Consider the following 27,311-nt stretch of genomic DNA (forward strand, 5'->3'; position numbering starts at 1 on the left):
AAGCCCTACATCCGAAGTTACCATGCAGAGTAATGGTAACTCAGAGTTACCACATCTGAGTCCTGCATCTTTCTTTCTTGTCTTCTTCTTGAGCCCTTCCAAAATCTCCTTCTGACAATTTGCCCTGTCTTAATATCAAATTGAATTTTATTTTTTTTCCATTAAGATCAGGAGAGCAAAACACAGTTTTGTTTGCATGTTTGAGGAGCTCTGTTGGCATTTCAGATTAGTCTGGGAGGAAACGCTGAGCCGATGGGCTGAGTTGTCCTCTGTGAATGCTCACTCTCCTGGGGAGCATTAGCAACCAATCTACCTCTTCCAGTAAATGGAAAGCAAGCTGTCTCCTGTCCTGTACTGGAAGTGAGACAACTCTCCTTACACAGAAAAACTGTGAAACTAAGGTGAAAAACAGTGGGTTCTTCATGTTTTGTTTTGCTTTTGTTTTAAGCATAGGTGCTTTTCTCCTTCCTCTACTATAAAGATTAGGGAAAAATGCTTCTAAAAATAATAGAGTTAAAAAAGAACAAAGAGAAAGGATCTAATAAAACAGTGACTTCCCACAACTACTTGTGTTAAATGCCGCTAAAGGACAAGTAGCAAAGACTAATTCCTAACATGAGTGTTCCTGGAGCAGTAAGTGCTAGGATACACATGGTTTGTTTGTACTAAGGGAATACACTGGAATCATTTCAGGAAATACTAATAACCGAGCAATTAATAAACAAGAATTGCAATATAGTTAGGCTGAATGTCTTTATGCAAACATTCTTTCCCTCAAATAAACCAACAGCCACAAAAAAAAGCCCTTGTTCAGTGTCAGGGCTGTACTAGTTGGACTTTAAAACAAGAAGACATCTCCAAAAAATCCTCAAATCAAAACACAAGAATAGAATCAGGGTACTAAAGTAAGTTGTGATGTTTTGAATATTGCTTGGAGTTCTGAAAAGTTTCCTTGCAGGGAGGGTGTTGATCTGTGGAAACACCTTCCCAAGACCCAGAACCTTAGCATATCACCTCCAATCTCCAAATTCTCTAGCTGTGTTTGAAGATGCCTGCACAGTGCTTTGTTTAGACTTGCTGATTTCTGAAAAACAGAAAGCCCCAATTTTACTAGCTTCACCTAAATTTGCCTCTATCACCACACTTTAAAAATGTAGAACAAACACTGAGTAAGGAACATATAAAGGTAAGTTTCAAATTATGTGTGGAAATGAAATTACGAACTGAAAAAGAAATATAAAACTCAGTTCTGGTTTACAGTTAACAAGACTCCTTGGTTACTGGCTGCTCAGTGTTCATCACTGAGCATTGAGTGTTCCTTCTGGAATATTTATAGAATCATAGAATGGTTTGGGTTGGAAGGGACCTTAAAGGTCATCTAGTTCCAATCCCCCCTACTGTGGGCAGGGAAACTCAGAGCCCCATTCAGCCTGGATCTCTGAACCAGGGCTACCTCTTCTGGGCTTGATCTCTTGTGTAGTCTTGTGAAAGAATCCTGCTTCCTTTCAATATAGATATAGTATTTAGGACTTAACTGAAGGCTTGTATCTTTCAGTAGGGAAAATACTCCAGAGTGTCTTCTAAACTTTTCACAGTTGGGGGTTTCTTTTGTGGTAGCTTTTAACAGCTTTTCCAGATCTGTGTGGCACAGTATAATTGTCCAGTGAGATAGTACATATTATAATGGCTGTTAATGTATGACAGGTTTTGGCCTCTGTCCTTTTGTAGCATCTCAGACATATGTGGAGATCTTAAATGGTGCACTGCCATTAGAGGAGTCAGAGGGTGCCTAGACCAAACTGCCTTCCTTCTTCTCCTTCCCATGTAAAACTTAGACCTTCTTTTGTCAAAGTGACCCACTCTAGTGAAGGTTGAGAAAAGACATGGTGTATTTGGTAATCTAGTTGTGATACGATTCTCTTTGTCTTTTATTGTGGATTAAAAAAAATAAACAGAGTGAGAGAAAGCACTCCTTTTTTTAGGGAGATTGAAGCCCCTCTGACCTTGAGCGCATCGTAGGTCTTGCTTCTATGTACTGAAGCAGAATTGGATTCTTACATACCCGTAGATAAGTGAGGAAGGAGGAAAAAAATGTAGATATTAGGAAAGAAAAAACCCAAATAGCTGAAATTCAAGAGACCGTTTCAAACAAGTGGATGTAAGAAAGTGAAAATACACCCACTCTTTGAAGAAAGGTGTGTAAATTAAATTATGCTAAGTAGGATTGTCTTGTAGAAGAGCTAAGAAGGTGCTATGTACAATAAGTGTATAAGCAAGCCTATGTGTAAGAAGCAGGACTTTACAGAGAATTGTTGGATTTGAGAGACCTGAGAGAATGAGAACTGTCCAGAAGGAAACAGATAATGTGAAGACAATATTTGCCCAGTTTTCACCATTCTGAATATTGGAGTCATGACTGCTCTTCTGGGTGTTTAAAAAATGCAGCTACTTCTAGATAGTACATTAAAATAAGCTGATATTTTCACAAGCAGTGATTCAGCTGGAAGAGCTGCGGGAATTTAAAAGTGAAAGCTGATTCAAAAATTATTTATTGAAACTTTGAAGTCTTGGACATGGAAGGCTAGCTAGCATTGTCTTCCAAAGTGACGCTCTCAGGTCTGCTGAGAATAATTGGCATCCATCTTACTTTGGAGTGTCTGCTGCTAGCTGCTCATGAGCATAATATGGAAGGTAAAATTATTAAAGTAACTGGATCACTGATCACTGATCAGTTTGTACATTATAGAAAAAATAGACCTGAACAATAGGAAGTGGAATGATCTTGTGTTTTGAGTAAATCTGGTTGAACTAATCTTGTTCTTCAGCATGCAGTAGTGGGAACAGATTATAGGAATGTGCTTTAGAAATCTGAATTCTTAAAGCTGTAGAAATCTTTATCTTTTTAATACGTCTAAAGCAGAAAGCTGTATAAAATGAACTGGAATTGAGTTTTTGCTTGGTGTAGACTGTTGGTAAGTTTGCAGTGTGAGCATCATAAACGTCAGTTTGGGAAATTGCCAGTGACAAATGAAATTTTGTTCCAAAGGAATGAAACTTTGCATTAGAAACATGAGTGAATTTCTCTTATGTATGCTAAGTTTTCCTTTCACATTGTTTTTAACAGTTGGTGATATGGTTAAGGTGCTCCATCTAAATTCATCTTGTCTTTTGGTAAAACACACTGACTTTTACAAGGAAAATGTGAAAGGAGGTTTTTTTTCACAATAATAAGACAAATTCTAATACTTGAAACTTATGGTTTAGATATATTTTAAGAAAATGAAAAAGGTCTTTTTTTTTTTTTTAACTTTATAGCCTTGCTGATGCATGGGAAAATGATATGGGAGTTCATCCTTTAAAGTTTCCATCAGAAACATGTTTGGAATTACTGCTAATGCTGGGTTTGAGCACCGCATCTCTTCCACCTTCGCTTCGATGCATGAACTCTTTTCAGGTAAGGAATAGGTGCTATTTCAGTATAAAGGTGTTACTTTTAGGAGAAAGAGAGATTCCTGTGGCCCATAAACCCTTTCAGAGTAAAGGTTTATATTCTGTGGTTACATGACTCTCCATTATATTAAATATAGCAATGGATGACTTCTTGTAGTGCTCAGTTTCTTTCAATTGTATTAAATTTACATCAAGGCAGGAAATGTCATTGGGTCTTTAAACAATGAATCACTGTTTAAATTAAATTAGATGTTTAAAGAAATTTCATCAACTTAGGCTGGAGTAGTTAGAATCATTATATAAAATTTTGTTGGCTTAAAAAACAATAAAAATCTTCAACAAAAAGTAAAGATTTCCAGTGGTAAAAACCTATAAAATTTGGAGTGAAGCATTCAGAGTTTTCTCCAGTGTTCTTCTGTATGTTACTCACAGAAGCAGTCACAGAAGTTTTCCTAAGAAAACATTGTTGCAGGCATGTTAGATTGGGATATCTATCTATTATGTGTCTAGACTAGGATTTTTGCAAATGCAATACACAGGCAACTGAATTCATGATGATATTTTTATGATGCTTCTGTCTTCCCTTGTAGTTACATAATCCATCAGTTGTGTATTGATGCAAATCTAAAGTAACCAGCTGTTGAGCAGTATGTGTAACTGAATCTGTGTTTGTTTTGACAGCTATAGAGGAATCATTGTCTTAGTGGGACTGAGTGTCCTAAACAGTTTGTAACATGAAATCAGGTAGCTTTTGTTTGTCCATACTTCCTATTTTAAGTTAAGGCCTGTTTAATTAGTGTTCCTGAGTTATGTTTACTGAAAAATAATGTTATTGTAGAATTTTGGAGCCAGAAAGAACATGGTCATAAGCCAAAATCAAGTAATAGATCTTAGTGGAGTTACACTGATTTACAACTGCTGAAAACTCCTCTAGATGTTAGGAAATAAGTATGCACCTGTATTGTCTGCTCGCTTTGTGTCTTGTGAGCTTTTAAACGGGGGATCTGTGTATGGTAAACATTTGGGTATGACAGCAGCCATTGATTGTTTCAACATGTTATTTTAATACCCAGGGGCACAATTGTTATTCTTTTGTACATTCAGAGGCCATAAAATTGAAGAATCTCCTGGATACTAACACAGTGAGATTGCAACAATTAGTAATTTCAAGAATTGGCCAGTACTAGTTATCCATGCAGTTGAATGGTCCGTATATTTCCTATTAAGAAATCAACATTTTTGTTGTCTAATCCAGCAGGATGTATTTCTTGTCCATTACATTGCCAGTAATCTGTGGTAAAATCTTCTCTGCTTTACACATGATAGATTAAATAGGAGTCTCTTCATGTATGCCAAAGCTGTATGTCCTACATTGTTTCTGTATGCACTCAGTCCCAGGTTGTGCATTCAGGATTCCCTTTAATTTGTGTGTTGGGGTAGAGGTAGGAAGTGATAAATGACTGTCAAGTATGAAGTCAGATATGAATAAGTAAGCTCAGGAAGGGTTTTTTCTTGGAGTACACAGAATATCAGAGTTTTCTTTTTCCATGTCGTTCACTCCATGATTGTGCTTGTTTGCTCCTGGGTCATTTTAGCTTTGTGAGGCTGTCTCTGTAAAGGAACTGTCACCCTAGAGGCACATGTGCAGAGCCTGGAATTGAACCAGGCATAGGGTTATGTCACCTGTGGGGTGGGAAAGCCCCATGCATCCCCTGGAAACCCTCTGACTATGGCCTTTCAGCCCCAGATTTCCATGGAACTGATGAAGGCAAACGTCACAGTGCTTTGCTAAACCAAAGGGAATGGTGTCTTCCAGCACCAGCCTGTGCAGATTGGGGTTTGCCCACCTGTGTGCCAAAGTTGGTGATGTGACAATGTCCAGTCTTGGTTGCAAACAGAATTTCAGGCTGAAGATACTATATTTTGAGGTGATTCCCAGGGTCTGTGCTTTTATAGCAACACACAAGGTAAAAATTCATAGTTTTTGTAAAGCCCAAGTTCTGAAACCTGCTCTGCTAAGGTAATGTTATATTCTGCCAAGTGGGAGGAAAGGAAGATGGCTTTTTTGATAAACTTCTGTGACTCCAACTGTCATTCTCCTTGCCACAAAGTCAATATCACCAAGTGTTTGTCCTAGAGGGCAAACACTGTCCAGGAAAATATTGGTTTGTTTATTTTTATCCTTGCAAACCTTGTTTAGATCTCAGTTTGTGAATCCAAACAAAGTTTGCCCAGGCTTTTCACTGGTGCTTTACAGTGGTCTGTCAGCCTTAGAATTTTTTTTTTCTGGCTTGTTTCATTCTACTCATGTTCACTTTCTGTACAGCAAATATTAGAATTACTGGTCCTAGTTTTTCTGTATTTTTATTGGGAAAAGTTGGAAAGATCTGCAGAGAGCTTGAATGATGATATTTAATTGTGCTGTTTCCTGAGCGTAAGATCCCTCTTCATCCAAAATAGTGAAGATTGTGAGTCAAACAGGGAGTAACAAAAGGGCACTAATTGAAAACTGATATTTCATGTATCTTACTGGAGTAATAGCAAAACAAAAACTAGTTTTGTTTTATTTTGTTTTAGACATATTTCTGGCAGTAGCCTAGAAAAAAAATTGAAACATTGTAATTCTGTATTACAATAAAACTATTTGAACTGAAAATAATGGCAGAGTTTCCTGGTATGACACATGGCAGCTATATTTGTGGTGATCTTAAAGTTACAGTTTAACATCTGATACCGTGTCAGTAGAGCTTTTAAAAAGCCTATTGTTTTAAATTAGGTAACCAAAAATTATCTCAACCACACCCATGTTTTTGAGAATGTATTTTCTCTCTCAGTTATATTACAATACTGCCAAAATTCTAGTCGGTATACATATGCATTGGATGTAATAAGCACACAAAGGAAATGCTTAGTTGCTAATAATCTGTAATAAACTCTGTTCTGCCTTGTGCTCCAGAACTGCTCTCTGGGACTAGCTTAGCGGACTCCTTATCTGTGCCGAGACATAAATTACATTTTATTTTCCAATGGTGTGCTACTGCTTAGTAACATAATATTTGAAATCACTTTTCAATTCCGTTTTGACCCTGTAAAGATCTTTCAGTGTGATTTATGTAGCTGGAGGAGCCTGGAAGAGAGCAGCAGCAGAAGAGTATGTTACATAGCTCTCTGCTGAGTTTAAGGTGCTCACTGCAGCCAACTTTTAAGCTTCCCAGTCTGTTGATTCTAGTTTTTAGATTGTCTTTGGCTCATCTCTCATTTCAGCTGTGCAATTGCATTGCAATTTTTCTGGTGTACTGTAGAGAGTTACATCTTGGGAAGCTTGAGCCTGGAAACCGAGGGACCAAAGTGGATAGATCACTTCTTGCTGGTAGATCGCTGCCCCCAGGTTTACTGGAGAACATGTTTTTTTCAGCCCTGATTTGTTCTATCCCAGGCTTGTAATCCCTCACCCATACTTAGGATGTCTCAGGTCAAGGGAATTGAATGAGGCACTTGATACTTATCCTGGAGCAATGAAAAAAGCAGTAAGAAGGAAGAGAGTAGTTTGATGCTAGAAGATTAATTTTGTTTTAGATTGCTTTTGCTCTGAGCATTGTTTTGCCACTTTTGCTTCAGCTCCATTACACTGCACAGAAAGCTGTGTTATCTTATTACACTCTTAATCTCTATGGCTCTCCACCCACCCGAGCTGTCAGCCCTTTGCTTTAGGAGTGGTTGAGCTTTACTTAGTGTATTATTCTTAATACTTGCAAACACTTGTAGCTAGCACTCACTTGAGTTATCGTGTACTTTATCACAGAACTGCTCAGCTGCTACTTCTCAGCACAGTCTGGGAGGATGTTTTGGTATTTTAGAGCCTACGGCACAAAACAGTTAACACAAGGAGGTGCTTTAAAGTGACAAGTAATCTCTGATGTGTTTTTCTTAACCTTATCTCGTCTTTCTCCGAGTTCAAGCACAGTAAACAGAAAATGTCCAAGATATTGAATTTTTATGATGATAAATGAGGCTGTTGAGCAAATTTTATCTCACTGCTGTTATTGTGGGGAACCACAATAGTGGTACTTGCCCTCTCAAGGCGCTATTCATAAGGCCACAGACTGTAACAACAGTTTTAGAGTTAAACAGATTATGGTTTTATTTTTACTTTTACAGTTGCATGAAATTGAAAGAAGATTGCGATTAAGAACTTCTGAGCCATTTCAAAATTTCATTTCAAATAGCTCTTGATAGTCTTTGGAGCTGCACCCAGCGCCACTGGTAGCTTTCAGCACACTGTCTGCTTTGGTTGAGAAATGAAGGCAGTGTTTAAGAAAAAACAATGTTCCTTCTACCATCGCAGTAAGAATTCCTGCCAATGTCTCTGAAAGGAAAACTCATTTGCTTTCAAAAAAATGAGGAAAACAGAGGTTTGTCGTAGAATGCCTGTTCTCTGTCATTTAAGTTGTCATTTAAAGTCTCTTAATAAAGTACAGAAAGCTTGCTAAAGGCAACAAGTTTAGTGATATAGACAACAAGTTGCTCAGAAAACATAAGAATGAAGAAATACAGTATTCATTGTAGTTTAATGGCTCTAGTGTATGCATTTCTAAAGACTCATGAAAAGCAAAATGTAAAATTACTGCTGTCTCTCAGGTCTATGCATGGTCCAAACTAAAGTATCCCTTGATATTTGGTGTTTTTTAATATTGATACATATATTTTTATGTGTGTCTATATATATAAAAAACACTTTCAAAATCATTTATGAGAAGAGGTAGTTAGCTGCAGATAGGCGACACCTGCAGATGCTCCTGTGTTTTCTGACAATCCTTTTTGAAGCAAACAGCTGAGTAAAATTTAGGAAAATCAGCTCAGTTTAGCTCAGCTCAGTTTAGCCCAGCTCAGCTCAGCTCCTCCATTTGTTCTGAGCGTTTGGAGCTGGGGAAGATGCACAGATTATTTAAGATGGATTCCCCTCCCTTGGAGCACTGTCAGACAGCAACAAAGACAGGTTCAAAATTATATGTGCCATAGTCATATAAGAAATGAAAATATCAAGAGTGAAGGAATGACTTTCAAAATATTGTGCCTTTTATTAAACTATCCCAGAAAGGAAAAAAACATAAGTCAATTTATGCAGTAAAAATAGCTTCTTATCTTTTTAAACATTTTAAAAATCACAGACCATTATTTGCCTACTAAGGACCTCCCTCAAAATGAATTATAGATCTGAATATGTATATTCTGTAATATTTCACAGACAAAGGATGGCTTCCTAAATAGTGCAGGAATTATTTTGACCATTAAGGAGATTTTTTAAATATTTCTCTGAAGCTTGACAATGTTTATGTCTCTGAAACTTCTGAATGAACATTGACAGTAGTAGGGAGCAACCACTGCAAGTACATTTCAATCTCTGTGGAAATACCATAATTTTTGTTTCCCTTAACTGATGGGTTTTACATAATGTAAACTACAGTGAGCACACCCAGTGTAGTTAGTGTCAGGCTCTTTTGGCTGCTCCTGTTTTCCCCAAAATAAAGGTGTTTCGATTTTTGTGGATTAGTTAGTATAAAAGTGCCTACTATGTGCTTTTTCCAGTTTTGACTAACTCAGGTAGATTACCAGGATGACATAGGATTTATTTTCTGGTTTAATTGTGATCATTATATGTAAGTTTTTAAGTTCAATTTAAAACAATTTATTTTAAGAAGGAAATAAGTACCCAAGCCTTGTATATGAAAGCAAATGTAGTTTTGTAAAATATGCATAGAAATATTTCACTGACTTTAAAATAAAAGAGGTTATAACATGTATATACGGGAGTTTTTTTATGTTTGTGTGCATTTACCAAGAGCCATAATAAATGTATTGAAATGCTGCAGAGTAATTTGGAAAAAAATTATAAAACTGTATTGAACAAATGCTGACAAGCAAATGATATTAAGAGAGTTACTGTTTCAAAGACAAATCTGAATATTTCTTTGCAGAATTACAAAGATTTCTATGTTCAATTAAGAGGAGTTTTTTTGTCTGGTACTTAATCGTCCCATGTTAAGTTGATTTATATTATGTGACAGGTTATATTACCTGGTGTTCACTGTAAACTATCTTTTAAAAGTAGCTCTGAAGTGTTCAGGCATATTTCTTGGACACTGAGATTATCCATTTCTTTTAACATTAACTCTTAGGGCCTCAAACTGAGATGGAACAATTTTTTTATTGAACTATAATTAGTATTTTAAGTCCTTGTTGAACGTGTACCAAAAATTTTACGTACTGATTCTGCATAAACTTTATTAAAGCATAATGTCTCCCGGCTGAGAACTGTTCAGCTCTGCATATGCAGGAGCTTATTCAGCGATGACCTGTATGTCCTTATGTGCCCCCATATGACTCATCCATATCTGTAGCACAGGCTCTTATTTCTAGGCTAGGGTTTTGTTATATCTGGGGCTGCTTTGGACATGCTGATGAGAAGGTAATATCTCACTTGTCTGATATGTGGCATGGCTACATTTCCTCCAATGGACAGGAGCTGCTCATTTATATTGGCCTGAAACAGAACAAAATCAATCATGTGCAAACCTAAACTGAAGCTATGAATGGGAAAAATGCAAGCTGAGCTTACTTGTGAAAACACAAGATTTTGTCATTACTTCAGTGTTCAGTGATGGAGAATCAGGGCCTTGACAGCAGTGGCCTTGACCTGAATTTCAAAATTTGTTGTCGTTTTCTCGGAAGAGGTAAATGCTTCTTTTCTTCCAAGGCGATTCTCCAGTAGAGAAGTCAGAGAGAGCGAACATGGGCATATCCTAAAAACAAGTAGATTTAATTACAAAAAACACATGAACTCCAAATGAGAAGCAGTGAACATGTAGCACACAGGCAAGTGCCTTCTCTGAAAATACAGTCTCCCACTGCTTGAGAGGGAAGGTCTGCCAGAGGAACAACTTGTTTGTGTGCAATTCCCTTTGCACAGAATATGGCAAAAGCCACCTGTTACATAAGCATCTGGTAATACATTTCAAAGCAGTTTTCTTAGAAAAGAAGTTCAAATATGTCATTGTAGTAGTTTGACCCTGGCTGAATGCCAGCTGCCCACCAAAGCTGCTCTATCACTTCCCTTCTCAGCTGAACAGGGAAGAAAAACAAATGAGCAACTCATGAGTCAACGGTAAGGATAGGGAGAGATCATTCACCAATTGCTGTCATGGGCAAAACAGATTTGACTGGGAGAAATTAGTTGAAGTTGTTAACAATCAAATCAGAGCAGGATAATGAGAAGTAAACCAAATCTTAAAAACGCTTGCCCCGTACTCCTCCCTTCTCATGTTTAACTTTGTTCTCAATTCTCTACCACCTCCTCCCAGCAGTGCAAGAATATGGGGAATGGAGGCCGTGGTCAGTTCCATCACACATTATCTCTGCTGCTCCTTCTTCCTCAGGCAGAGGACTCTCACACTTTTCCCGTTCTCCTCTGTGGGTTCCCTCCCACGGAAGACAGTTCTCCATGAACTTCTCCAACACGGGTCTGTCTCACAGTCTGCGGTTGTTCATGAACTATTCCACCATGTGTCCCTTTCATGGGGTGCAGTTCTTCAGGAACAGGCTGCTCCAGTATGTGACCCTCATGGGGTCACAAGTCCTACCAGCAAAGCTGCTCCTGCATGGGCTCCTGTCTCCACAGGTCTACAGGTCCTGCTAGGAGCCTGCTCCAGTGCAGGCTTCCCATGGGGTCACAGCATCCTTCAGGCATCCACTGCTCTGGCAGGGGTTCCTCTGGGGGCTGCAGGTGAACATCTGCTCCAGCATGGACCTCTGTGGGCTGCAGGGGAACATATCTCACCACCGTCTTTATCACAAGCTGCAGGGGAATGTCTGGGAAGACCTCCTCCCTCTTCTTCTTTACTGACCTTGGTATCTGCACAGTTGTTGCTCTAACCCAAAGACACTACCACCATTGTTCATAGGCTTGGCCTTGGCAAATGGTGCATTTGTCCTGGGGCTGGCTGGCATTTGTATCTGTTGAACACAGGGGAAGTTCTAGCAGTTTCTCACGGAAGCCACCCCTGTAGCCCCCTGCTACCAAAACCTTGCTGTGCAAAACCCATACAGTCATTTACCATTTAGATGTGAATGTACACTTAATTGCAGGAATCCAGTTTAGATGGTCTGGTGTAACCCATGTATCAACTGCTAGAAAGGGGTGAAGACAGAAGTAATTAGGAATCAAAATGCCTGATTGGTGCCACTCTTTTTTTTTTTTTTCCAGTTTTCATCTATTGGAGCTTTCTGCTTTTCCCAAGTAATTCTGAAATCTGAAAGTGTAGCTGTTATTTTGTAATTATCGAGTAGTTGTGTAGGTAATATACTGTGAAACACAAACTGAGAGTTTGTCTTCTTTATCAACAGACACCATCCTGCAAGTGTGTTATGGAAAAGACAAATTCTCTTGTTTTGTATACCTGAATATATACATAAAAAAGAGTCTTATGGGAGGTCTGATACACTTCTAGAACATCCATTTCTTTTTATTAACTGAGGCTGTTGCCTTTGTGACTGAGAAACAAACTCTGCTCAAAAGATATATTTAGCCCTGTGCACAACCAAATATTGCAATATATATTCAACATGATTTTTATAGGGCTGCTTCCCTCCAAAACCTTGGCATCTCTGAGTTAGTCTTAGCTCTATCCAGATTATAATTAAGAGCTTGATTTACGTGAGGTGTAAGCTTCAAGGCCATAGCTAAAAATTTACAGAAATCAGATTATCAGCTACATAGAGCTCTGTTGCTTTGCACATAATGCTGAGTCATTGGACAACAATGATTCTATAATGGAAATTTATCTTAAAATTTCATGTTGTTATGCTGTGTGTTTGGTGAATGCTTGTTATTATGGAAAGCTACAGCATTGTTCATTTCCATTAAGAGTCTGGATGGAAAGCTCTGAAGCTACTTATGAAATCCAGAAAGCTGTACAGAAAAACAGATGTATTTATAAAGGTGCTTCTTAGAAGGTTTAAAAGTGCTTTAAAAATGGATGGATCCAACTCTGTTAGATTTCAACTGTAGGCTGAAAATATGTATGATGTTATCACAGATGACAAAATTTTGAGGGATCCTGAAGGAGGATGTCACTAAATTCCAGCATTTTATTGATAGATGGGTCAGCTTGCCAAGGCACTTAGAGTAGCTCAGGAGCATTGTGTGTTAAAGAGCTGGAAACAGTAACGATGTCTTCAAGGAGACAAATGGACACATATACAGGAGCCTGCAAAACCAGAGCATAATAATAGAATCAATGACTTGACTAAGATAAAGTATGTGGTGGACGAAAAGGAAGAGGGTTGTTAAGTTCTCTTCTTTTTATTGTCAGTTGAAAATGAGTCTGGAATGGATCTTTTGGTGAAGAAGTCAGTAATGCCTCCAGTGAGAAACATACAATTTGCCTTCCCTCAGAACTGGAAGTCCATCATTCAGTTGCAATGTCAGTAAAGAGCGGTGTGCTCTAAATCTCTGTTCTTAAATCATAGGTCTGTGTTCTGAGGCTGGTGGCTGATGACAAATGGTAGAGCTTGAAAGCTCTTGCTTCTTAAGGAAGAAAACGCTAGGTTTGGGTTATAGGAAAGCTACAATGGGCAGAAATATGACATGGGGAAACAGGTCACATCACTGTCTGTCCAGAGGCGGGGATAGACCTGAAGGGAAGTATAACAGATAAAATGGACCAACTACCCTTTCGGTAGGCTGGTGCTCTTGCTATTGACGTACACCAGCACAGTTCTGACTGGGCATAAAGAGGACAAAAGTATTTCCATGATCTCTAAGTTGCTTGCTGCTTTGACCAGTAAAAAAGATCAGTAGTGTGAATATTCGTTTGTAATAGCTCCACTGCTTTTCAATTAAGCAAGCTGTTCTATGCATGGGAGTGTGAGGAGGTATCTCAGCCTATGCATTTTATAGAACTTCTGAGACAAGATTTGGAATACTTCTATGGGAAGAAGAAAGAGAAGGTCAAAAAGGTGTATAAGCATTAACACAACCTACTGAAATAAGGAAACGATTTAGCCTTCAACAGAAAGCTGTTATACCTTGGCGTGAAACCTGGCAACCATTTGGTAAGATGTGGAAAAACTTGCAGGAATCTGAAGATACTGTAGCTGAGTGAGATCACAGGGAGTGTTGGGTGGGCAGAATGTGATTGCTGTTTGGACTTTTGCCAGGGTTTCTGGCTAATGTTTCTTTATCTGTCTCCCAGTAGCTTGACAAGTAAAATGGGAAGTGATTCTGCCTTATGGAAAAAGAAAATTTAAAAAATTATTCCCATATCACTGATGTAAATTATAAAAGCATGGTATATAGAGAAAGAGACTATTTTAAAACACCAGTTCCCAGTCTTCATTATTTTTGTGAGCTGTGGCATTGTGAAGTGATGAAACATCAGGGAGCTATATTCCTGCTGTTGCTTTTAGTGAGCTTGAGTTTTATAAGGAAAACAGAAGAAAAAAGTAAGTATTAAGCACCTTGGCTACATGCAAAATTGTATTGCCTGCAAACTCGTACAAATGAAGATGTGATTTTAATCTTACTGACTATTTTGGCTGCTCAGTCCACTTCCAAGTTCTTCCAGAATGCCTGGCATTTCTAAATATGATTCTGAAAAATACTGAACATTGTACTGCTCAGTTAGTCTGTGACTGGTACCACTGACCCTAGTTCAATAATTATATGCTGCATAGTTCAGTTGAGATAGAAGTTTTTCTATCTGTTGATGTTCCAGTCTTTGACAACTTTTTCTATTTTCATATGTCCCACCAAATAAAAAAAGGCTATTATTGTGTAATGGGGGGTAACTAGCTAACATATTTCTTTTTAACTCACCAGAGAGCTTGCTGCTTACCCTTTATTTCATGTTTTCATACAAAGCCTGTTCCATTTATCATTTGCCAGATTTTCAGAAATTAAATTCTAGAATTGTCTTGTTTTCCTCTTTGTTAACCTCATTGAGTTTTGTGCACTGTTGAGTTTCCATGTTACATTCTAATTTCTATTGGATACGAGTTTACTTTGTTTCCATATAATTTTGGAACAGACAGCCCTGTAGTTCTTACTGCTTTTCACTGTTTAGAAACTAACTTTTAGTGCTTACAGTTGCCTACTTGTATTTGCCTCTTTTCAGGTAAGGTGGAAAAACTGAGGCTGGGAGGGTAACAACAGGGCTTTATATTCTACTTTGAAATGAAGTAGAACCAACTTTCTGTCTTAAATTAAAAGAAAAAAAGGTCTGCTGAACATACAGAAACCTTCATATTTCGTTTTGGATTCTCTGCTTCCACAGAAAGGAAATGCATTTTCAGCTATATTTTTATAGAGCGGTAGCTAGTGACTAGTTAAATTAATCAGAAGTGTCTATTCTGCATGATTATCCTAGGGATATATTCCATTAAGCGAATGCTTTTTCTATTTTAAGATGGGATGAAGAATATGACTAAATACTGTCTGTAAAACTTACTGTATTTTTTAAGTTTTTACTCACCTCTTCTACTCTATATTTCCTACATATTTTTGCCCTCTCATGTAGTGTTCTTTCTAAAATCTGGATTTAATCCTGGTACTAGTGAAGGAGATTAAGAAATTTTTCAGTTTGAAATATTAAACCTAGAGTTCTTTGAGAAGAAATTCAAGAACAAATAAAAATAAATTCACGTGACATCTCATGTAGCTAGTAAATCATCAGGGACTGAAATTTAAACATACAAGTAAATACTAATTTCAAGTAAATTTTCACTGCTCAAGTGTTGATGCTAATGGAGAACTGGAATTTGAGAAGTAGTCCACTGCTCCAACAGTGTACCGAGGCTCTGAACTCTTCTAGAAGGAGACAGGATTCTGATGAGGCCAAAATTTGATAAGATTTGAAACAAAAGGGAATTTTGATGTATGTGAATAAGAATGGTGAGCTTATGTGGCTTAATGATTAGATTGATTTTGAAAGAGCTACTGAGTCTACTGAGTAGAATATTACGGTTTTTTAAGCCACTTCTGTGTGAGGAGTTTGGAAGGAGACTGTTCTGCCATTTACCTGGTATTTGGATCATCTTCTGAGGCCTCTAGCATTCAACAAGGTTGTATCCACAACAGCAAATTTAGATGAAGCAGAGCTCCAATTCCACCTGGAAATTATTGTGTTCCTAGAATTTAGTTAAAATGAACTGTCAGAAGTGAGACACTGTTTACGTATTTTTAAGTATAGCTCAGTAGCTGAGGAAACCCTTGGTGACAGTTATTAGCTAATCATTTTATTTTAGCCTTTCCTGCAAAGGCAAAGCATGTATTCCTGATACAAAACAATGAAGAAGTCAAGTGGGGCTCTTTCAACAGTACTGATAGTGGTTAAAGTACCAATACTTATTACAGTGCAGTGTCACTGTTGAATTACACTCCTTTCCCAACTCTACATTCAGATAAGTTACAATGCAGCTGAATACCTGATTAAATCTTTGAAAATCATTCTCAGAAGAACCCGTAATATTTTTTTACAACAAGGTGATCATCTTGAAGAAGATGCAAGTCACAGAAAAAAAAATTTCACATAAAGACATTATCTTAATCTCCCATGCTACTCTGCTTATGCAGAAGTGACTTGCCAGTCCATTTTTAGCTATTCCAATAAAAATTGCCAGTACTTTGGATTACCTAGTATTTGCATTCAAATGAACAAATACTGAGTGTTTTTGAAAGTTAGGCAATCATTTAGGGTGTCCATTTGAAGACTTAGGAGCTTGTTTCTCATCTTGTAAGCTTAAAAATGCTAGTGATGGTCCCTTAGTAGATATAGCTTTTAATTAGTTTGTGAGGTATTACAGAAATGCACCTGAAGCGTTTGTGGTGATAGCTCAACATTGTAGGCAAGGACCTGAACCTATTGAAGTTAATATTAAAACTCTCCTTGGCTTCAGTGGTGCAGAACTGGCCTGCAAATGAATAAACCAGCCAGCTGGATATATTTTAGAGAAATAATTATTGCAGACTCTCTGAAAGTTCCTCATTAACATTACTGCATGTGAACTTTGCAAGCAAATGCTTGAAGCTAATCTCTGATAGCTGTTTGTTAGACAAGTGAAGTAATAACTGTGGCTTCTGGTTCATGCAGGGGGTTTTCTGTTGGATTTTTTGTCCTTTCTTTGAAGACTTCAGTCAGTATAAATGATTTAAAGGCTTCACTCCACTAGATGGGGAGAAGATGCTTATAGGGTAGTTCTTGCTTATACTCTGCAGTTATTGATGTAATGTAATATTTCTACACTTGAGTGAGTATAGATTTTGAATAAAAGAATTTAATTAACACTGCATAAATGTTCCTCATAAGGGGAAAATTCTCTATTTCTATTTCATTAATGCTTCATGCTTACAGCAGTTAACTAATTTAATTTTACTCCTGGTGTTCAAGGTCTGTGCTTTTCTTTCCTCCTGTCTTTCAGTCTTTCTGTCTTTTAAACAGGCTTTGTTTGTGTTTTATAGTTGGGAAGAGAAAATCAACCAGACATAAAAGAAAGGGAAAAGTGCAAAGCATTTTTTTTTTTAGTTGGATTTTGTGTAATATACAGTGGACATGTATCTATGACTGTGCATAAAATGTATGTAAGGTGAAAAAATGAGATTTTTTGAATGATCTCTGAGATTTAAAGACTACAAATCCTATTTTAAAAGTAAGCTAAGGAAAAAATGAGTTATTTTAAATAATTAAAGGTAGGTAGGATCAGTCACATTATAAAAGCAATCCTTACGCATACCAACAACCACGCTCATTTAATTTGGCTTACTAAGGAAATTGAGGGTTTGGGGGATCAAAATCCCTTTTGAGATTTATTTTGTTTGTTTATTTTGTGTGCAGTACAGCAGGATTTTGCATAAAATGGTTTAATTCAGAATACAAAGTGAATGAAATGATGTGGCAAGTGTTCAAAGTGAATAAAAAATATCTGTTCATATTGTGTGTCAAGCAGTAAGGGTTTTAGTGTGAGAAGTCCAGGAGAATGATTGTTTTTAAAGTTTGAGGCAAACGATTTTTCAGTTTTCTTTCTTTCATTTACTTGATACAGTTGTATTAAATAAAGGTTTTCATGCAGAAATGTTAAGTGCCTGGTTTCAGTCGTTGGTAGTTCTCAATATTTATCTTATAAAGCTGGTAAAATTTTTAACAACTTCATGTTATTTCAGTCAGACTTCAAGGTCATGCTGTGATCCTCTGCTTTGGATCTTGCATATTTCTAACTTGTTCTTGATTATCATCTTTCTACATTTCTACTGATTTATACTATTTTTTATTCATTGAACTTTTTGAAGTGCTAAATTATCTTTTTTTTATCATGCAGATAATTTTCCATGTTTCAACAGCATATTTTTTTAGTGGCCTTACCCTAAGGAAGAAGTTTTAAACTGTATTTTGGAAGTTGTAGAGCAGACCAATATGCTATAATAATTATACTTCAAGAATCTAGAATGATACCTTAAGGGAGCTCCAGTGCAAACTTTGTTCATATATACTTGTCCTTGATGGTAAGATTGGATTAAAAAAATAATAAAAAGAATTGAAACAATACGGAAAATTGATTCTCCTTGAAGATTATTAATGTTTTCTAAAAAGAAGATCAAAATTACCATAAAAATCTCATTGTTAAAGAAATCATGCTAGCTTTGTTTTGAATAATAAGATGTTTATCAGTACAAGAAAAGTTCTCATAATAATAAGACCTAATGCTTATTTTCATCTGAAACCAGAAAGTATTCAATGACAGGAAAACAGACAAAGAAAAAGAAGGGGGGAAAAAAGAAGCTTGAAGAGAATAATATAGATTGCTTGGAACCACCAGCTGAAGGACAGACTCATACTATATTGAAATACAGAGAAAAGAGGTTGCAAAGGAGCAGGCAAGGAGAAGAGAAGGCGAGTCAACCAAAACTACAAGATAATGTTTAATTCATAAGTATTTTCTGTGCAGTATTTGACTACAGTATCTTTCAAGTGAATGAAGGAAGTTGGTGTATAAATGGAAACTTAGGCAGCCAAATGAAGAGGGAATGTGAAACTTGCACTCAAAAAGAGTGGAAAAAGTCCAGCTTTTAGGTTTTACAAAACATTTGAACTGTTTGTCTTCTAGGATGCCTTAATTACTAATCTTTGTTAATTAGCTGGTTCACTTCAGAAATGCTGCAACAGAAATATATTCACAGAGTCACTGAGGTCAGAAGTGACCTCTTGATATCATCTAGTCCAATCCCCTGCTAAAGCACAAGTCAGCTAGAGCAGGTTGTCTGGGACCATGCCCAGTTGGGTTTTAAATATCTCCAAGGATGGAGACTCCACAACTGCCCTGGGACACCTGTACCAGTGTTCTACCATCTTTAGAGTCAGAAAGTGTTCTGAAGGAAAGTGTTCTGAATGCTCTCCAATTTGTGCTTATTGCCCCTTGTCTTGTTAGTGGACACTACTGAGAAGAGTCTGGCTCTCTCACCTTCACTCCCTCCCATCAGATATTTTTACACATTGATAAGATCCTCCTGGACCTTTTCCAGGCCTAACAGTCTCAGCTATCAACCTCTCCTTATATGAAAGATGCTCCTTCCCATCCCTTAGTCATCTTTGTGGCCTCTTGTTAGCCCATTCTTAGCCCTTATCTCACTTCAGTAAGTCCATATCTTTCCTGTACTAGCACTCCAGATGTGACCTTCCGAGTGCTGAGTTGAGGTGAAGGATCACCTCCTTCAACTTGCTAGCAGCACTTTTCATGATACAGATGTATGTCCTCTTTAAGTGTTCCGTTACCCAGTCCTCCTTCACCAAGGGTAAGTCTTCTTCTTACAGATTTGTCTACTGGTCTCGGGGCCCTCGGATTCCTGCAGGCTGATCATATCAGTAAAGACTGAGGCAGAGAGGGCATTGAGTACCTTGACCTTTCATTGTCCTTTGTCAGCAGGGCCTCTGGCAATGTGCAGGCTAATGAGGTACTACTTACTGCTTGTGTCTCATTGAGAATCTGGAAAGAACTGCCTCCTGGCTCACTTGGTTCTCATCTTCTGCTGAAGTAGTTGCTGTTCGTGGTGATGGCTGTTGTTGCAGTTAATTGTTTAATTAGGGTGAGTAGGGAGCCAGTGTACAGTGTACAGTCTACAGTGTAGACTTGACCGTACCTGTTAGATGTCACTCAAGATTTCTTCAGTGATGGTTAGGTTGGGAGTGCAAATAGTGGTTCAAAAGTAGTCTCTAAATAATCGCATTATCCCAGTCCAATGAGACGAACAGTCCCTAAGTATCCCATACATGTGTGCAGTTAATGTCTTTGACTGGCACCAGTGTTTTAACATCTATTTCATTTTGAAATGGGTCTCATTTCAGCTGGTTATCCAGGGTGCTGCCAAAGCCCATGTGTGAGCTGTGATAAATGAGTACAACTTGCCTCAAAATCCATTTGTGTTTTTTTTTCTTGGATCCCTTTTCAGAGTATGATGGGTGGCCTACTTTTGTGCGTATGAAATATTATTTTCCTGTTCTTTTGTGACATTATGGGTCTTGTAAACTGTTGCATTGTCTTTTGGAATAGGTGGCATTATTAGGATGGATATTAATTATTTTCAGGCTGCTGATACATCATCTCTGCATGATCTATATTTGTCTCTTGAATGTTCCTCATCTCCAGCTAATTATAGGTGGTCTTGAGGGAATCAGCTTCCTAAGTTAAATAGACTAGTGTAACACACAGAGTGTTTCTGAAGTGTGTTCAGATGATTCATGTCACCTTCTTGCACTTTCGCAACCAGATTTTTTCGCAGTTCTGTGGTGAGCACACGCTAATGCTGCTACCTACTCTCCCATTTGGGAGCACGGTTCCCAAATCCCCTTGGTCTGAAAACATGTAAATTCCTTTCTCTTCTGTTTCCAGGCTTGTGGAGCAAACTTGTTATTTTGTTTCTGCTTTGAGAAATGTAATTTTTTTGTGTCTTTTTGCTGACAGTTAATATTTTTCCTCTGTTCTATCCATTGCATTTTTTTAAAAAACAGCTTTAAGCTCTTCAGCAGATTCTGTGATTACTGTTACATCAGTTATCTGAAACTGAGAAGGGGAAGAGCTTGGTTTTTTTCTGGTTGCCTATTTTGCTTATCTAAAAAAGTCTCCATCTTTTTTCCTTTCTTTCTCTTCCCTCCACCTGCCAGCCCCTGAAAATTGGAAACATGAGAGGTCTTGTCTGAGCATTGGATTAAGAGCCAGGAAATCCTTACTCTTTCTTTCCATGACTCACTGTGTGTGTGTCCTTGGGCAATCTGTTAATAGTAACAGATAAAAGCTGTGCATGGCTTTTGGCTGAAAAATTAAAAGCACGGTGCGTGATCCAAGGAGATTATTTCGTATTTAAATCAAAACATGGCAAAAGTGGACAGGAAAGAAAGGCTGCAGAAGATGACTACTGGGGGAACAGTTTGTTTATGAGCTGCATAAAATGGCTGTGAAGGGAGATGGCTGTTGCTTACAGTAATTTCTTTTCTTGTTGAATCCTTTGATTCCATCACATTGCAGGCATATGCTGAGGTAGTAGATGCACACACATCCCTCAGTTTCAGAGCAGGTATGTTCTTATTTAAAAAGAAGTAGATAAATAAGAGTGATGGAAGAGGAGAGGATGCACTGTTCGATAGGTAAACCTGCACTGTTCAGTACATAAACCTGTAAATCATAGCACTCTGAGGGTTTTCTTGGAAGATTGGGTTGGTAATTGTGTTTAAATGTGTGTAAATGCCTGAGGTTTTTCTGTTTACTTGCTTTACTTTTTTCACATTTCACATCTTTAAGGATGTGAACTCTCCCTCACAGTTCAGTACAAGTAACGGTAATCTTTGGAGAGAGTAAAGGTTTGGGGTTTCTAGACAGTGTCATTTGGAGGCCTGGGAAGACTAATGGAATCATTTACCTATATTTCCCTTGATAAATCAGACATGAAAATAACTTACAAAAGTAACAGAATACAATAGAATAGAGAAAGCTGCCTTCTGTACTGCTTATGTGACTTTTATGTACAAGGCTGAATACCGTGAAAAGCTCTTTATAGAACATGCTACTTTCAGAGTGTATTTGCAGACATTTTAATACCATATTCATTCAGTGTTCTTTCACATGACGTTGCCTATACGTGTATTTTGACTATTTAGCTCCCATTGCTGTGGTATTGAGGGCTGCAGTTTTATATTCAGCAGCAACCTATTTAATCTGGTTTAAGAGAGCCCTTCCATCTCGTTCAGAGAGCCCATGTAACCTTGTCACTTCTACTCCTTTGGCATTATCCAGTGACGATGCCGCTGTGCCAACAGAGTGAGGAGGAGGTTTGCAAGACATTTTGCTTATTGCTTAACCTTCCACCAAAGAAATGCATACTTCTGTGGTGAAATACGTTAGTGAAGGCTACTAAGGTTCTTGTATAATCTCTGATATTTCATTTGATGAGGAAAAAAGGTTGTGCTTGGAATGAGTGTTTGGATTTGAATTATTAAATACTTATGTATTTTTTTTCCTGTTTTTGAATGGTCATGGTTTATTGAGAAGAAATATATTAGGGTTCTGAGATTCAGAATCTTCTGGTGATGCTATGGTATGCAAAAGGTCATTGTTTCAAAAGGTTAGTGCTGCCCCTGTAGTGGAGGTTGCTGTCCTGATACCAGAGAGTGTGGTCAGTCTGACCTCTGCTCGAGAGTGTTAACTTGCATTTCCCACTGTTGCTGCTCTTTTAACATGCTGGGATAGGAATCTGATGAAAAGACTCTTTCAGAAAGGGTTTAGCTCTGTATCCTGTGCTGTCAGATGTTTGTCCTAGCCTTTGTGATCAGTTTTTTACCCCATAGACTTGGGGTAAACTACTTTTTTGTAGTTTATAGCTAGGACCACATGGAATTCTTGTGTTTCATTAAATTTAGTGCCCTGCTATCACAGATGTCATATATCATCAATTAGACAAGCTCCAACTTAAAATCTCTTTGGTTCTTTGTACAGCCCTTCCTTTTGGAAGGCAAATTCGTTTTCTTACGGTACCTTCAGAAATTACCATTAATTGATGCATTCATCAAAATTTTCCAGTTCTGCCCTGATAGAGAGTAAGTATTTAAAATTGTCTGATGGCTGTCAGGAGCACCCATAAGCCATTTATTAGTCTAGATTTGACTCCCATAAGCATTTCACCACGTGAATAATTGCCTCCATTGGACAATAGAGCTGTTCCAATGTGTGTATGGAATCAATGATACAGGCCTAAGTTCAGCTTCTGAATAACCATGTTCTTGTTGATGAAATCATTACAATCAAAAGGACATGTGAATTTGTCTCAGGTCAAAATTGTTTTCTTCAGTATTGTTTTCAAGGAGATAATTCTCTGTCATCAGTCATTTTAAAACCTTTCTTACTGTCTTGCTAATTTAATAGACTTTTCTCTCATGGGTGACTGCTGACAAGAAATACTTGGAAAGGATGCAACTTAAATGTACTGAAGTCAAAGTTAATTGTATTTAACCTTCTTAAAATGCAAGAATCATATAGTACCAGGAAAAAAAACATCTAGCATGCAGAAATTACATTACTTCATTTCTTCCATCAGTTGTTCTACAGGCAAGCTTTTCCATAGGGAAAGACATAAGAGACTTCAATACAGTCTAGACAACCATTTTAGTTTCTTACGAGATCCTCAGTCTAACTTTCGACTTTTGAGACTCAACCATGCTGAGAATTCCCGGAGCCGAGGAGTCGTGCTGCCCATGGAGAGTCTTCCCAGTATTTCCGTAGTTAAATTTTATTAATTTTGTACATCATGTCCTACTCTTATAAGACACCGTCTGGAGTATGGCAATAAACAAAGTAATAATAAACCTCATACATCTTGCAACACCTACTCTCCTTTAAGTCTTTGCTTTTAAAAGTCTTTGCTTCATTTACTTTTACTTTGTAGGAAATTAATAGTATAGCTTGATGCAAAGAGGTTTAACTTGCAGGATTGGTGTTTGAGCACAGTCTGCTTTCAAAAAAAGACCCACTTGAGAGATTTTATCTTCAATTATCTTATTGTTGAGGGAAAAGTATTTTAAAAATGGTAAATATTGTATTTTCTTATGAAGCTTCAAGGTCAAGAACTGTTCTTTTTACCAAGAAAACATCTGTTTTCATGAGTTTGAGCCTTGAAATGGATGGTTTCAGCTTTTGTTCTGATTGCAGCTGGCAAAATAATGCATTCAATCCCTAGAAATAAAAATCAGTTTGACCTAGTAATGGTTGTAGGGATCTTAGAGGCCAGAAATCCACACTGTAAAAATACCTGATATAATTTAGGAGCTCAGATCTTACCAAGAGTAGCCTTAAACTCCGACAGCCTTTAGAGGCTTTGAAAATGTTTTATTACCCAACCAGTATTGTTGAATGCCTGGCTTTTTAATAGGTATCATGAGATTGTACAAGAATGGCATGACCTGGGACCAAAGGACCACCCTACTCAGACTGTGTCCCCCTGGGAATGAGTCATAGGAAGCAAAGACATTTTCCTAAATATCTCTTAGTTGCTGTGCCTTCATGTTTTCTTCTGCCTGTCTCTCTGTTTCACAGGATAAAAATGAATGCCTTATATAAATTATTTTTTTCCTTCATCTTCTTGGTTAGCGCTTTTATTACAGCCATATCATCTTCTAAACACCTGTTCCTGTTTTAACTCAATTCTAATCTCTTGCCAAAAGCAGAACTCTGGTAGGAATGCAGTAGTCCCAATAAAGTGTTAAAAATAAAATAGTAGTTGATACTTAAATACCCATTTATATACACAAACAAATTAATCCTCATACCTCATGCAGGGATGTATTTATTCTCATTCCAGTTTTAACTACCAGGAAGCAAAGAGAATTTAGGCAGCTAATTTTTCAAACTTGCTTTTTTCCATAAAGTTTTCAAAAGATAACCTAATAAAGACATATCTTCAGCCTATCTAGTTTCAAAATGTTACTTAACAGTACCACATTCTCGTTTAATCTCCTCTACCTCATTTTTTCGAGTTATGGTAAATTTGGCTGTTTGGACCATATGAATTGCATGTAAATGTGAGCATATAACCAAATACCTCTGATTAGAAAATATCATTTATTTCTGTTCTCTAATTCATCCATTCTATATCATGCTCACTCTGCCTTCTCCCCACCTCTTACTGTTATTTCAAATCATATGTCAGGTAGTGTTTGGGTTTGGCATATTGAAAAATGGATGTGCACACAGGAGATGGCTATGTCTTACACTGTGGCAGTATTGCATACATGACAAGATATCCCAGCAGTTTCAACATGACAACACAGTGTGTTTTGCTCATGTAACATTTGCTAAGGAAGACTCTTACAAACCCAGTTTACACCTGTGTACTGGTTTCTGTGACATAACTAACTATAAACATTGCAGGAAATGATGATAGACCATTTCTTAGCTTTCAGGGTTTGGTAGATTTTCTTTTTATGTATAAATCTAACAGTTTAAAGCCAAAACCAAAATTAAACTGCAGTTTCTCCTTCCAGGCGATCAGCAAGTAGAGTATTGACCAGAAGTGGTTGACTTGTTTCTTCCCAGCCTCTTTGTTTGTAAAGCACCTTACCACAGTAGTTTTAATATAGCTTTTCCTGACAGTCAATATGAAGACAGAGCAGGTGACCTTTGGTGCTGCTCTATAATTTCTCGTGTCAGTTTTACCTGTCTTTTGGGGTTTTATATAGCATTTTGGTGTAAGAGATGAGAAGGTTGTCTTATGACTGGCCTCGTACAGACTCTGAACAGGTACCAAAATTTGGACAAAAAGACTGATTTTCATTTAATTAAAATTCAAAGATGCATTGACCTAGAACATTAATATCTAATGTCTCTAGTGTCTTGCCAATGCTGAATCCTGCAGGTAACTGTATTGCTATTACATTAAGAGTTATGGAGAGTGTGAGGGAAACCCAAATAATTTCTTTAGGCTTGTGTGATAGCCTTGATAATACATCACACCAGTTACATCTGTTTTATTTAGTGCAAATGCTTGCTCTAAAAACTTCAGTTTTTAGCAAGATATACTGCATTCTCCTCCTTTTTTCTTATGTTTCCAGTTCAATTCCTTATTCTCTTTAGTTTTCTACCATATTGCTTCTAAAATTGAAATAATCTCAGTCTGCTATTTTTTCCTATAAAGGGCAGAGGAGTTGGGGGGAGAAAAAAGACAAGAAACACAAGCAAGAAACTGGTATCTCCAGCCAGGCTCTGAAGGGGATTCTGGCTTGCAGATTTTATCTGAAGCTGCAACTGGGAAACAAAAAACTATTTCTGTAGTAATATTGCTTTTCCTGGAGAAACTGTGAGAAAGACTGCATGGTGACTTTATCTCCTACTGTAGTATACGCGACATAGTACAGGCTGGCGGTAAATCCTGATAGAAGGTGTGTTGTGTGGGTTTAAGGGAGAAGGATTGATTGGAGTGAGAAGAAAATGTTAGGGGTAGTGGTTAAAAATAGGAGAAAGAAGATTATAGTTACTGTGGTGAATGGTTCAGTAATAGGGAATAATAGAGAAAATGTTAGTTTATGGTGAAGGGATCATTTGAGCTGGAAAACTAAGCTGGTAGTAGAAGACTGTATTATTCATTTTTCTGTTTTGGATGATGCAGCACTTAAAAGTCACCTTTCTGTTTTAAAGTGTGCTATGGTACTTCCTGGCTAAAGAGGCAGGAGAAGGAAAGGAAAGGAGACATTTGCCAGCTTAGAATCCAGCTGTGTTACTGTGTAATAAAGACCTAAAACCAGTGCTTCTCTTTCACTTATGTTAGCACTTCCCTCTATTTAAGGAGTAATAAGATTGAAATACAGTAACAGGATATTTTGGTGAGATAGGATTCTTCATAAATTATGTTGCAGAGAATACCACCAAAGAGCATCTAATTGAGAGCAACAGCCAAGCAAATGACCAGAACATTACACATCTGGATGAGCCAACATCTAATCAAAGACATAAGTCTTTGCTCTTATCTCACACCTGACATGCGCCATTCTTTATCAGTTTACTTTTGAGAGAGATGATTCACTGTTAGGGAGAGATTTTGTTGCCACTTAGCTGACTCTATTTATTCCCTCTGGAATTAGGTACAATTCACTTGCTTCATGGTCAAGAAAATTTCTCTGTTCAGACCTGTGGTGATGCATCCCCTCTCATCTCTTTCTTTTTTAAGACACCAGACTATGTATAGTGCCCTTGTTCAGGGCTTTTTTCATTCTTTTCTTCTTTATTGCTGAAATACGACAAGAGGTATAATTGCTGAATACCACAGCAGTAGCAGTGTGTCATATTTCTTTTCCTGGGAAAGATACATCAGTATTATTGATTCTGGTCAGTTGAAACAGACTCCCAAGAGTGCAAAGTAATCTCGTGGTATGAGGACTGCAAAAACAATGAAAGCTTAAACTGACGTGACTTCCAGGAAATCAGCCTGGAGCAAATCCTGCTGTGACAGTGTGTGTGAGTGTGAAATGGCCCACTGGAATGCCGGTCTTCGAAAGGGTGACAGACTCACCCTTCTCTAATTCAGCCTTGTGCCACACCTTTCGGCAAGGCTGAGAAGTTTTTAGAAGCTGCATCCTATGTTTCCGTTTGGGCTGCCAAGCATTAATTTCTCTAATGTCTCTAGCTTTAGAATACAGCCAGCATGCTGTAAATTGACACAGCAGCTTTCAGAGCCTTGTTTAGTTTTAGCTTGTTGTGTATTTCCCAGTTGCCCATGCATGTATGTGCTTAAAGAAATATCTTTTCTATAGCAGTTTAAAACCACTTGAACCACTTGATGC

General features: G+C 37.6%; 1 protein-coding gene across 1 annotated transcript in view; it reads left to right on the forward strand.

The window, feature by feature from the left end:
* Positions 1–7,955, forward strand: part of UBE3D (ubiquitin protein ligase E3D) — a 51,846-nt gene extending 43,891 nt beyond the window's left edge. Inside the window, 2 exon segments of the mRNA XM_029962858.1 lie at positions 3,316–3,454; positions 7,609–7,955. Of these exon segments, the coding sequence (XP_029818718.1) occupies positions 3,316–3,454; positions 7,609–7,683 (214 nt within the window). The 3' untranslated portion in view covers positions 7,684–7,955.
* The last annotated feature ends 19,356 nt before the right edge of the window (positions 7,956–27,311 follow it).

This window comes from Manacus vitellinus, unplaced genomic scaffold (genome assembly GCF_001715985.3).
Source record: "Manacus vitellinus isolate BGI_N305 unplaced genomic scaffold, ASM171598v3 scaffold_4_pilon, whole genome shotgun sequence".
In the NCBI taxonomy this organism is placed as follows: domain Eukaryota; kingdom Metazoa; phylum Chordata; class Aves; order Passeriformes; family Pipridae; genus Manacus; species Manacus vitellinus.